Genomic DNA, 13,434 nt, shown 5'->3' on the forward strand with positions numbered 1-13,434 from the left:
CTTTCTCTTTTGAGATACAGCCTATTAGTGACAGTCTCTCTTCACCAATACAGTTAACAGCTTATTCTATGGGGTCAGGACTACAAGTTGTCCAACTGTCTGGCTGAGAGTGTGTGGGTGAGTTTAGTAGAGTAGGAGAAGAATATTAAGCCACATTTTCTAATGCTAGCCATAAGCTAATATTTTAATCCCTGACTTCAGCATCTATTTCTAAATTAAAGTATTATCAATTTATCATCCAAACAATACAAATTAGAGCAAATTTAAGATTATCCCTTTAATAACATAACTCACTTCCTGTGCTTTTTTTTTGAGTGGGAGGGAAGGGAATTAAGTGTTGTCCTTAATATATTTAAACATGTATCATTCTTTGCAAATTGCACAACAACATAAAAAAGCCAAGACCTTTGGGAACAAGAGCTTACATTTAGGCCATTGATCATTTCTTGTCTTATACCTCACTTAAAGTGTATGCAACCTTATCTTCTAAATGAGAGAAATATTCCTTGAACATACACACCAAGTCTTATTAAATATTGTTTTTATGCCACTCACTAAATAACTTCAGGCAATTTTATATGCTAAGTGAAGCTTCCTTGATGTCTCCAAAAGTCACAGAAAATTATTGCCTTTGGTTGGTTAAAGCCCTTTCTTTATTTCAAGAACATATATCTGAGACCCTTACTTCTTCAAACGAAACATGCTTTAGATTTATTTTAAAGTACACCATAAATCTGTATAGAATCCATGAACATATGTGAGGATTTGTGAATAAATGTTTGCCTCTGGCTTGGCTTATATACTCATGTTTTTTTCTTGTATTACTGTAAGTTTCTGTTTTCCTTAATTTGGCATCTAAAAATAATAAAACCACAATGAACTTTTAGCATGTCATCAACGCTCACAAATCATATTTATTTACCATTTCCAGAACACAAATTTGCATTAAAACTACTCATTAGATTCCATAAATACTCTATCACTATTTATCAGGAATTACATATATGGCTCCAACTTTATACAGCATTCAGTCTAATTTTTGTGGTGATTTTTTTTTCCCTTTTGTTAACTGCCATGAAGCTACTTATTGGTGTGGGTTTCTGATGGGGAAAAACATTCCATTGGTAAATTTTAAGTACCACTTATAAGCTTATATTCTGAGATGGTTCTATACAGAGAACACTGCAGGTTGACTCCTAGCTGCTGTACACTTAGAGGAAAGGACAGAAATCACAAAATATGATAAGCCTGTGTTCAACTTTTTTACTAGTAGTTGTATAAACTTGGGTAACATACATAACTTCTGTGATCCTTGCTTTTCTCATCTAAAATTAGAGATGATAATCCTTATTTTACAGAGTTTTAAACTCTACGAGAAAAAAGAAAGTGGGAACCATAACACATAGTAGGTATAAAACAAATGACAGTTATCCTAATCAGCCTCAACAGCAGTTCTAATGCAAATGAAGGCTACCATGGATTCATGGCATTGCTGCAACAATATTTATTTAAAGAGACTTGAGACAACACACAATATTTAGTTTTAAATCAACTTACCAAGACAGGAGTATAAGCCCTGACTTATCCAAGCCAATATGGCAAGAGTTATAAGGTCGCCAAAACTAGCAGCAATGGGTGTAGCAACATTATCAGGATTTATACCAGTCTTCTTTGAACCAACGATAACCCCAACCATTATTATTCCTAGAAGAAAGAATGTTCATTACTTTTTAGGCTATGATTTAAAGAAAATCAATCCCCCAAATACCAAAATGTGTAGGATAGAAAAACAGCATATCAATTCCAGTTAGACTGCTTAGATAAGCTGACTAAAGCAAACAAAACATTTACTCTAACGCTTTGGCAAAATGCCTTTCAACAAACTCCAAGTGGGGATCATAGAAAATTTAAGAAGTTCAGCGTTGTATTTAGAGGCCTGAAAGCTACTAAAATTATGTTAAAGCTAAAATTTCAGATTTAGTGACATGTATATCTTAGATATAATGTATTTGTGTGTATTGAATCCAAAGGTTTTAATTTTAACCCTCAAATAAAGTATGAAAACATCAAAAAAAAAGGTGAGTCATATCTATATGTACAACAACTGGGAAGAAGGCCAACAAAACCAGATTTGTTCACATATGGCAGCTAGAAATGCTTATTTCATTTTATTATTTAAAGACGTTGAAGTATTAAGCAGCAGGACATAATTAAATTTTAAAACACTGAAGGCCAGAATACAAGAAACAGTCTTTGTAAAAGATATTCTTTAAACCTGAAGTTTCTGTCTATAAACCTACGAGAGAATAGAAGATGAAAATTTAACTGTGTACTTGTACTTTTACATCCTAATTTTCTTAAATTATACAAATGGGATAAAACTATTAACATTTATATCCACTCTAAATTGTGTAGATTTTGTCACACCAAGATACTCATTAAGAGGATGTAGTAAAGAGAAAACTTTAAATGTGCTAACCACAAATCAATATGAAAGCCTAAATATGGCTATGGAGAAAAACAGTAACAGAATCTCACAGCACTTTTAGAGTTAAAATGACTCTAAATGTTTTTGTTCCAGCATACTCACCTTATAGATAATAAAACTGAGGTCCTGTAGAGTAGGGCTTAAATTCTCGCCTAAAGTCACATAGCTTGTGACTCTAGCCCAGTGTTTTTTACTCTACCTATTAAAGCCAAAATTTTAATAAGCAGAATTTTTGTCTTGCATCAAACAGTGCCTTACATTTTAGTATCCTGGAGGCTTTTTAAATTACTAGACTTACCTTTCCCATAATATCATTGAAAAAGAAAAAAAGCTATAGCAGAAAACTTTTAAAAAAAATACATTATGCAATAATCAAGCAAGATGTAATTGCTTAGAATCTTTTCCCAAAATCAGCACATTTGAAGATGTATATGGGAAGTTCTCCTATACATAGTACCATCTATATCTTTTCAACTGAAAACAAATATTTTGTATGTATCATAGTCCAGTGGAAAGAGCTAAGACTTAGGAAACGTGTTTTAGTTCTGATTCAGCTGGTAACATGTTGATGAGATTGGACAAGTCACCTTACCTAAGTTTTCTCACCTACAAATATGGCTACGAGTTTCTACTTTACATATACTAAAGTGCTTATAAAGGTCAAGTTATCATAAAATTAGAACACACATTATTCAAAGTAAGAAGCTTTAAACAAATACTTTTTAAAATTCTGAATTTTGGGTAGTTTTGAAAAGCTTTCAAATACTTGTTAGACTAAAAAATTTTAAATAACACTTTCTAAATGAAATAAAATCAGAAAGAAAAAAGAAGCAAATGAGCCTAAAAAAATAGCATGCTGATGGCATAATTTTTTTTGTACCAACAATTTAATTTTCCAATAGCTTAACTTCACTCTGCTTTGGTCAATGTTAACTCCATTCAACTATAGTAATTCTTTGTGAAGACAAGAAACTACCCCGATACAATTAAACTACTAAAACAAAATGCTTGAAAATATTTTGGAAGTCGAGTCATAATTTTAATAAGATTCCCTAAATTCCCAGAACCTAGCCAAAAAAGTTAGCTGCATTGTATGATCACCTAACATGACAATAATCCACTTTAAACTTTGCTGGTGATATAAGGGCAAGAAAATGGCAATTATAAAATAAAAAGAACAAAGTCTTTATGATTGTGATTCCACAATAAGCTAATTCTCTAGTGTAAAGTTCATACGAATAAATATAAAGAAAAATAACCCAAATAAAAGTTCTAAAGTAGTTAATTTTTAAAACCTTCTGGCTCTTTAAAATTCTATAGCCAACAATATGCTGTCTTAAGTATAAGGTTATATTTGTATTGCCACAGAAACAGGGAAGAAATTTTTCTTGAAATCTGAAACAAAAAAATTTCAACAGAGGATGACTTTTGAAACGCAGAATTCCTGGAACACTTGTTACTCAAGTGACAAGCTAGTAAATCCCCTGCATGATGTCCAGAAAGGAGTTTCCCAATTTATTTAACTTACAGAAACAAATGAATGTCTAGGCGATTTTCCTGATCTTTTTGAGGAACTATAACGGAGTATCCAAGGCCAGGAGACAACCTCAGAAAAGCCTGTTCTACACTAAGTTTTATAAATAATGAAATGTAAATATATCTGGAATAAATAAGGCATTTTTTAAGTTTGTAGATATGTTTTTTTCTGTTGTTTTCATAACAGGTATCATTTAAATAAAAATAGTCATCTTAAGAAATAAACCATTTAAATGTAAAAGGCTATAGAGTAGACATTTATAAATTCACTTACCCTGCAGAAGAGATGCAATGAAGGCAGTTGCCACACTGCTAGAGCACAGAAGTATGGAATGATCAAGGTAATATTTTCCTTCTGGAATCCAGCCCAATATAATTGCTGCCACAGCTGCTAGAAAACCCACTACTGTTGCCTGAACCTAAAATTTTTTTCATAAATCCAACTGAATTATTCACTTTAAAAACACATTTAAACATTTTGATTATGTAAATATTACTACAAAAAGTAAAAAAAAGTATTGCATGTAATAATTGAGCTACATTACCTTTTAGAGTAGTTACTATATTTTGGTTTTAATATTCCCTAAGATGGTGGGTTCTCAAACTGCTCTGATGATCTGGTGACAACAAGTATGGAATGGAGTCCAGGAATCTGTTTTTAACAAGCACCCCAAGTGATGCTGATGGTATAATTAATAGATCACCTAAGAAAATGCCACCTTCAGACTGAGAAGTACCCAATCCACACATCTGAAGTCTGACTCTAGAGGTAGTGCTGGCAAGAGATTGGATTTTATAGTAGAAAGATAGGAGTTTGACTCCTGGTTCTAGCACTTAATCTTGTAGCAAATTATTTAAACTCATTCATTCAAGGAGTATTTATTTAGATTCTAGTATGTATAATGTGCTATGTTTTGTGTTGGGCTACAGCAGTGGTCAACGTAGATTATTCCCTGCCCTCACAGAGCTCTCGGTCAGTGGGAGAGACAAACATTTGAAAATAACCTCACAAATAAGCACAATTGTGATTAGTGCTATGAAAATTTCAGTTCCTAATCAGTAAGACCACAATAACCTCAAACTTTATGATTTAAATTAATTATATAAATATATAAACTGCTTTCCACAGTGCTGACACAAAGCAACAATAAAAAAAACCTGCCACTAAGAAATAACACTCACCGCTAACTCAGCCTCAGATTAATAGGATGTCAGAACTAAAAGAAACCCTACAAGAATCATCTATTGCACTCACTCTTAGCTGAGTTTGTGTCATGGACTCCTTTGACAATCTGGTAAAAACTCTATAGAATAGAGTTCTCTTTCTCTAGGCAAACACAGAGGCACTCAGTATTTTGAGTAGAATTTCTTGATGTTCATGGACTCTCTGAAGCCAATCCATGTGCTGGAATCGAGGGCTCCAAGTAAAAAATTCCTGAAGTAGTCATAGTAAATCAACAGAAGAGCCAGGACTAAAGAGACCATATATCCTGGACTCCAGCCCCATGATCTTGTATTAATATTACAGCTTCTGTGGATGTCATCCACAGATACAGAGCTGAGATTCAAACCAATAAGCACCATGATGAGTGTAGCAGTTAAAATATTTCAGGATTTTCATTCTGGTTAGTAAGTAATGTAATTACACTTTAAAGCAGTAAAATTAATTTATAATATAAATTCTAACACTATGATTCCAAGTCCTGTCTGGCTTGACATTGGAACACAGAGCTAGAGAGCCTACTGCAGACATCATGGTGGGTATATATGTATATATAAATCTGTCAATTTCTGAGAAAATAAAAGCACACAGCTGAGATGAGGAAGTCCTATTCTGGAAATATGCAAAATAATGACTAACTGAAAAATGACTAATTGTACCCAAGAGAAAGCAAAGTCTGGGTTCAAGTAGTAGATGTGAAGGTTAACAGGGGCCATAGGCCTGAAGAGATGTTTGGTACAGGACACGTCCCTCCTGGTGAGGCAACAGTTCCTCATGTGGGACTGGAGACTTTGCTTTATCTGACTACTTATGTATGTATTTGGTCCAGAAGGCCATTCTGTACAATCGTGAAGAAATCTGTGACAGGCGATCTGCCTGGGGCTCCATTTAACAGTGAGAAGAGCACACCCCTGAGCAAGTGGGAGTGTGGGCCTCGTCTGTGCTTTCTACCCTTCTCTCTTTCTACCCTCTATGGCCAGTCTCCAGGCAGAGGAGGCTTGTGCCAGCCCATCCTACTCCCCTCCCCACACTCATCATCTACTCTTTCACAAGTGTTGGCAGAAGAAGCCTCAGGAAGAAAAAACCCTCTCCCCCAACCATTACCCCCACCGCTCCATCTTCTTTTCTTCTCACTTTTGTCTACTTGTGACTGGGCTTCAACTAATTGCTGCCTCACTGGCTGGTACCAGGTGTGTCCTGAGGGGCCTGGTTGGGGTTCCCTGTTCTTCACACATTCTTGGTGGAGTAAGGCACATAAAGACACAGGCTTTGGGCTATGGCAACTAGAATCAGTGAATCCCTAGCCATGTCTGACTCCCATCTTGACTGACAGTTGCAGGGAGAGAGGATGATAAAGGAAAAGTGAAGACTAACAATGGGAGGAAAAATGAAAAGCTGAGACGGAAATTATTAGGATAATTTGACGAATAATTTATACTACAACTCATATTACTTTGTAAGAGTTCAGGGTATTTAAAAATAAATGGAATATATTTTCAAATTTTATATATTATTTATATTATTTTTATATATTATTTATATATATATTTAACAACTCTACTGGTTGTTAAATGTTTTGATTATTACTCCTGCATAGATTTCTACAATTTCAAGCTGAAAAAGATCTTAGACATCTCTAATACAATAATGATATTTAAAAGAGGAAAGAGACTTTCACCACTGTTTTTTTAACATAATACTAGAAGTCCTAGCTAAAGCAATCAGATAAGAGAAAGAAATGAAGGGCATCTAAATTGGAAAGAAAGAAGTCAAATTATCCTTATTTGCAGATGACATAATCTTATATTTGGAAAAACCTAAAGACTCCACCAAAAAACTATCAGAACTGATAAATTCAGTAAAATTGTAGGATACAAAATCAACACACAAGAAGCAGTAGCATTTCTATATGCCAACAGTGAATAATCTGAAAAAGAAATCAAGAAAGTAATCCCATTTACAATAGCTACAAGTAAAATAAGATAGACCTAGAAATTACCAAAGACATGAAAGATCTCTATAATAAAAACTATAAAACAGGCCGGGAGCGGTGGCTCACACCTGTAATCCCAGCACTTTGGGAGGCTGAGGCAGGTGGATCACCTGAGGTCAGGAGTTCGAGACCAGCCTGGCTAACATGGTGAAACCCCATCTCTACTAAAAATGCAAAAATTAGCTGGGCATGGTGGCGCGCCCCAGTAATCCCAGCTGAGGTGGGAGAATTGCTTGAACTCAGGAGGCGGAGGCTGTAGTGAGCCGAGATCACGCCATTGCACTCTAGCCTGGTAGCCTGGGCAACAGAACAAGACCTCATCTCAAAAAAAAAAAAAAAAAAACTATAAAATATTGATGCAAGAAATTGAAGAGGACACCAAAAAGTGTAAAGATATTCTATGTTCATGGATTAGAAGAATCAATATTGTTAAAATGTCCATATAACCCAAAGCAATCTACAGATTCAATGTAATCCCTATCAAAATGCCAATGACATTCTTCACAGAAATAGAAAAAAAAAATCTTAACATTTATGTGGGATCACAAAAAGACTCAGAATAGTCAAAACTATCCTAAGCAAAAAGAACAAAACTGGAGGAATCACATTACCTGACTTCAAATTATACTACAGAGCTATAGTAACCAAAAGACAGTACTGGCATAAAAACAGACACAAACCAATGGAAGAGAATAGAGAAACCAGAAACAAATCCATATATCTACAGTGAACTCATTTTTGCCAAAAGTGCCAAGAATATACACTGAGGAAAAGACAGTCTTTTTAACAATTGGTGCTAAGAAAATTGGACATCTACATGCAGAAGAAATGAGACCCCTATCTCTCACCATCTACAAAAATCAAATCAAAATGGATTAAAGACTTGAATCTAAGACCTCAAACTATAAAACTACTGCACAAAAACATCAGGGGCACTCTCCAGGACATTGGTATGGGCAAAAATTTATTGAGTAATATCCCACAGGCACATGCAACCAAAACAAAAATGAACAAATGGGATAATATCAAGTTTAAAACTTTCTGCGCAGCAAAGGAAACAATCAACAAAGTAAAGAGACAACCCACAGAATTGGAGAAAATATTTGCAAACTACCCATCTGGCAAAGGATTCATAACCAGAATATATAAGGAGCTTAAACAAATCTATAGGAAAAAAAATCCAATAATCTGATTTTAAAACAGGCAAAAGATCTGAATAGGCATTTCTCAAAAGAAGACATACAAATGGTAGTCAGTCATATGAAAAGGTGCTCAACATTACTGATCATCAGAGAAATGCAAATCAAAACTACAATGAGATATCATCTCACCCCAGTTAAAATGGCTTTTATCCAAAGGACAGGCAATAACAAATGCTGGTGAGGATGTGGAGAAAAGGGAAGCCTCGTACACTGTTGGTGGGAATGTAAATTAGCACAAGCACTATGAGGAACAGTTCGGAGGTTCCTCAAAAAACTAAAAATACAGCTACCATATGATCCAACAATCCTACTGCTGAGTATATAATCCCAAATAAAGGAAATCAGTATGTTGAAGAGATATCTGCACTTCTATGTTTGTTGCAGCACTATTCACAATGGCCAAGATTTGGAAGCAAACTAAGTGACCATCAACAGATGAATGGATAAAGAAAATGTGGTACTTATACAAAATGGAGCACTATTCAGCCATAAAAAAGAATGATATCTGTCATTTGTAACAACATAGATGGAACTGGAGGTCATTATGCTAACTGAAATAAGTTGAGCAGAAAAACAAACATTGGATGTTCTCACTTATTTATGGGATGTAAAAATCAAAACAATTGAACTCATGGAGACAGAAAGTAGAAGGATGGTTGCTAGAGGCTGGGAAGGGTAGTAGGAGGGTATGGGGGAGGTAGGGATGGTTAATGAGTACAAAAAAATAGAATGAATGGGACCTAGTATTTGATAGCATAACAGGGTGACTTCAGTCAATAATGTAATTGTACATTAAAAAATAACTACAAGAGTATAATTGGATTGTTGTAACACAGAGGATAAATGCTGGGGGGATGGATATACCATTTTAGATGATGTGATTGTTATGCATTGCAGCCTGTATCAAAACATCTCATGAATATATACACCTACTATGTATCCACAAAAATTAAAAATTGAAAGAAAAGACCAGCATGGACTACATGGCAAAACCCCATCTCTACAAAAAGTACAAAAATTAACCAGGTGTGGTGGCATGTACCTGTAGTCCCAGCTACTCGGGCACTCAGGTGGGAGAATCACTTGAGCCCAGGAGGTCAAGGCTGCAGTGAGCCATGATTGCACTACTGCACTCCAGCCTGGGCAACAGAGCAAGACCCTGCCTCAAAAAAAAAATAAATAAAGGAAAAATTTATTTCAAAGAAAAAAATAAATAAAAGAGAAAAGTGAAGCCCAGAAAAGTTAAATAGATTAACAAAGGTTATAAACTGTTTAATGTTAAAGCTGAGGTCAGATCTCAGATTTTCTCATTTCCACATCTGTGATCTTACAAGCACTTGCACACATACTCAAAAAATGTGCTTTATTTCTTTGTCCTTGAATTACATTACATGAAATTCTGTTCCTGCAACCAGGTTCTCAACATTATGTCCTAGGTGAACTAATACCAAAATTAGTGTGCATTCCCTAAGCTCACACTAGCTAGAGAATTACTAGGGGTAGTCGCAGTCTTCAGTCTTAGGGGTAGGAGCGGGTGAAGGGAGAAGAAAAAGAGAAACTCATCTAAGATTAGAAAAAGCTGTAGATTATACACGATCTACAGTTCACAATTCAGTGTACGTGTAATTGGTAAACTACTGTATTGTTTATATTACTACTAGTAACTAACAAATTAAGGAGAACAAACAAATATCTGATCATAATATATAGAAAAGAGCTCAGTTTATCTTTAAATATCAAAGTAAAAAATAGCACTTAATGAAGTGCTAAATATTTACTAAACAGATATATTAATGCAAATTCTGGGTCTATCACACACTTATGATAGAAAATATTTTGTATATTTTTCCACATTTTGTATATATTTTTCATATTTGTAAAAACTAGTTTCTAAACAAAGAATAGTTTCAGAGCTCATAGGTATCCATTTATTCCATCACTTTTTCAAGGTACTAAATTATTGTTTTGGTGTTTCTGAAAACAATTAAAGGGTAGACTCATAGTACTAAAATTTACACCAATCTTATAGATAACAGTCAAAATTTGTACACCCAAGATCTGTAAACAAATATGTGTACCACTTACCTGCTTTAAAGCCAAGTTGCCAATTATTAGGTTCCACTTTTCAATGGGTGAATCCATCTTCCCAATATTTACCTGTTAAAGTGGATATTTTCATGTATCACTGAAGAAAATCTACATGTTCTCTGCTGTGTTCAAACAGCACATGAAATCTTAAAGCCCAAAATAATTCTTCAGTAAATCCAATGAGCTCACATTGTACTTTGAAAATAATTCTGAATTCACTACCAGTCTTTCAGCTAATGCAAGGCTTGACTAACATGTTTAGAGAAAAAATTTTTTTTTTACTTAACTGTCTTCCAAGAACTAGTGGACCCATTAGTATTACCCACTTAGTCACTGACGTTATCTTACAACTAGCATCATCAGATATTATCTTAGCATGCCAAATTTTGTGTATTGAGGTCCAAGGTAAATAATTACATAACTTTGATCCACTAGCAGTTAATTTCACATTATAAAACTAATGTAACTTAAAGAATTATTGACCCAAAAACAAGATATAATCATTCACATGTATACAATTTATATTTGAGTCACGACTAAAACTGTTAGCAATAAAATTCATTGTTTACAAATGAATTTTGATTATGTAATGCAACTATTAAATTTTACACATCTTTCTGCTAAATGGAAGAACACTCTCCAAAATAATATTATCACCCACATACTCAATTGTTCTGTGAGCTAATTCATATCTCTCAACCACTTAGAATTCAAAAAGTGTATTTCCAAATCTGCCAAGTTTTTCTAACGTAGTTGTTTGGAAAGCAACGAACAATCATTTAGTAAAAATACTGAGTTGCATTTCAATTACTCATCATCTGCTTTGCCATGAAAGACTTTCTTTCAAATGATCTATAGATAAGTTGATAAAGAGGAAGGTAAGTAAGGGTTGTTATTCATGGGTAGTTTTAACCAGGTACAGTCTAGAATTTAGGTCACTGGCTTTAGACAAGCAGGTTAAGTGCTATATAAACATTTCCTCTATCAATCTGGAAAACAGATTCTATTCTGTAATCTCACTGTGGACTTTAGTCTCAAAGCATCCAGCAAATGCAAATATTGAGATTTCTCAGTATTTCAGAATAATTATTAATGCAGTCTTTATTTACATATTTCTTTACTAAGCCTGGGAATCTAAATCATTGGTGAAATTCATGTTTGTAGTTCTAATAACCTGGGGCTTTGCTCAAGTGAGTAATAAGGTACAAGCAATGTTTACAGAGTGAACCTACCTCAGGTTTAGAGTTCAAGAAATAGGAATGAGTGAAATTAGTGTTATTTTTTAATAACTCTTAGAAAGATGTCTATATCTGTAGGAAGCAATCTAAAATGATTCAATGAAAAAGTATAAGACATCAAGACTCCAGGGTTGCTTAATAACAAATGGAAACATACATACATTCGGGTCTAGGAAAAGATCAAGAAAGGTAGGAGTTACAGAATGAGTGAGTGCTATGAATTGGATTTGCAACTGTGCCACGTTAATTTGGCACTATCACCACCAGTCCCTTCTAAGGCTTGGAGCTACATTCCCCAAAATCCCCTCCCCTATAGCTTCAGGTGACAGTCTACCAGTGAGAAGAACTTGCATAAGATTTGGAAGTCACCAGTGAAGCAAAGACTTATTTTTGGAAGGTGATCAGACACGCAGGTGTCCAGACTTCCTCGCTGTAATGCATGCATGGCTTTCTTTCCTGCTCCAGGGCTTCAGGCGGCTTCACTGAGTTTCCTACCGCAGATCGTCATTTCTCCAACTTCTCCTACAGTCATGTAACCCCAAACTTCTCTATTAAATTCCCTATTGATTCAATACATACCATGGCTCTCTTTTCCTGACCAAACCCAGAGTGACACTTTTCTTTTTTTTTTCTTTTTTTTTTTCTTTTTGAGACAGAGTCTTACTCCGTCACCCAGGCTGGAGTACAGTGGCATGATCTTGGCTCACTGCAACCTCCACCTCCCAGGTTCAAGCAATTCTCCTGCCTCAGCCTCCCAAGTAGCTGTGATTACAAGTGCCCACCACCAGGCCCAGCTAATCTGTGTATTTTAGTAGAAACAGGGTTTCCCCATGTTGGCCAGGCTGGTCTTGAACTCCTGGCCCCAAGTGATTTGCCTGTCTTGGCCTCCCAAAGTGCTGGGATTATAGGAGTGAGCCACCACACCCAGTGTCACTTTTCAATTAATCAGTTTCTTTTTATTTTCATGATCTCTAGGGTGGTACTAATCAATTAATTTGTTTTATAAATGATGAAGATCACTTTCTCTGAGACCCTTCCTAATCTAGAAGTCTCTGAATCTTTACTCTTCTTAGTCTAAGATAAAACAATAAATAAATTAAAACAATGTATGACATAAAATAAAAAATAAAATGTAGACTATATTTATAAACAATAACTTTTTTTATAAAGCAAAGATTTTCAGGAGTAAGAATTTTTTTAAAAAGTAAACTAAAGAGAAATGTTGCTCCAAATTTACCTTGTTAGGGAAAATATGTATAGTATAGGCTTGCATTGGCATGTGGATAGAGGTATGGCAGGACACAGAAAATTGGTTTTGTTGCCTCCATCTTGTAAAAACTACATCAACAGTTGTGCTGACCCATCCTACTGTCCAGTGGTTTAGGGTTAATATGAGCCATCTAAGTTTTTTCTAAAGTGGAGAGGGAGAAGTATGAGTGTTCTGTGTAAAGGCCTTTGCTAGACCTACTTTTATTAGATTAGCTGACCTGATGGTGCCCAGCTAGACAAACCAAGAGCTTAGAAGGTGATAAAATATAATAGGGCATGATCTAGTAAAGACTTCTGTGTAACCCAGTTTTATTTAAATTATGTATATCTTAAAGTATTAGAAAAATAGGCCAATATTTTTGCAGAGACATCAACTAATTTTTTAGGAAAGAGTAGAG

General features: G+C 34.8%; 1 protein-coding gene across 3 annotated transcripts in view; it reads right to left on the reverse strand.

Moving 5' to 3' along the window:
- Positions 1-13,434, reverse strand: part of SLC41A2 (solute carrier family 41 member 2) — a 156,802-nt gene that overhangs the window by 83,133 nt on the left and 60,235 nt on the right. For all 3 annotated transcript variants that reach the window (XM_034934374.3, XM_034934375.3, XM_055096070.2), the window contains exons 4-6: positions 10,527-10,598; positions 4,299-4,443; positions 1,558-1,704 (exon numbers count right to left, since the gene is read on the reverse strand). In XM_034934374.3, the coding sequence (XP_034790265.1) occupies positions 1,558-1,704; positions 4,299-4,443; positions 10,527-10,598 (364 nt within the window). The remainder of the gene's footprint in view (positions 1-1,557; positions 1,705-4,298; positions 4,444-10,526; positions 10,599-13,434) is intronic.

This window comes from Pan paniscus, chromosome 10 (assembly GCF_029289425.2).
Source record: "Pan paniscus chromosome 10, NHGRI_mPanPan1-v2.0_pri, whole genome shotgun sequence".
Lineage (NCBI taxonomy): Eukaryota > Metazoa > Chordata > Mammalia > Primates > Hominidae > Pan > Pan paniscus.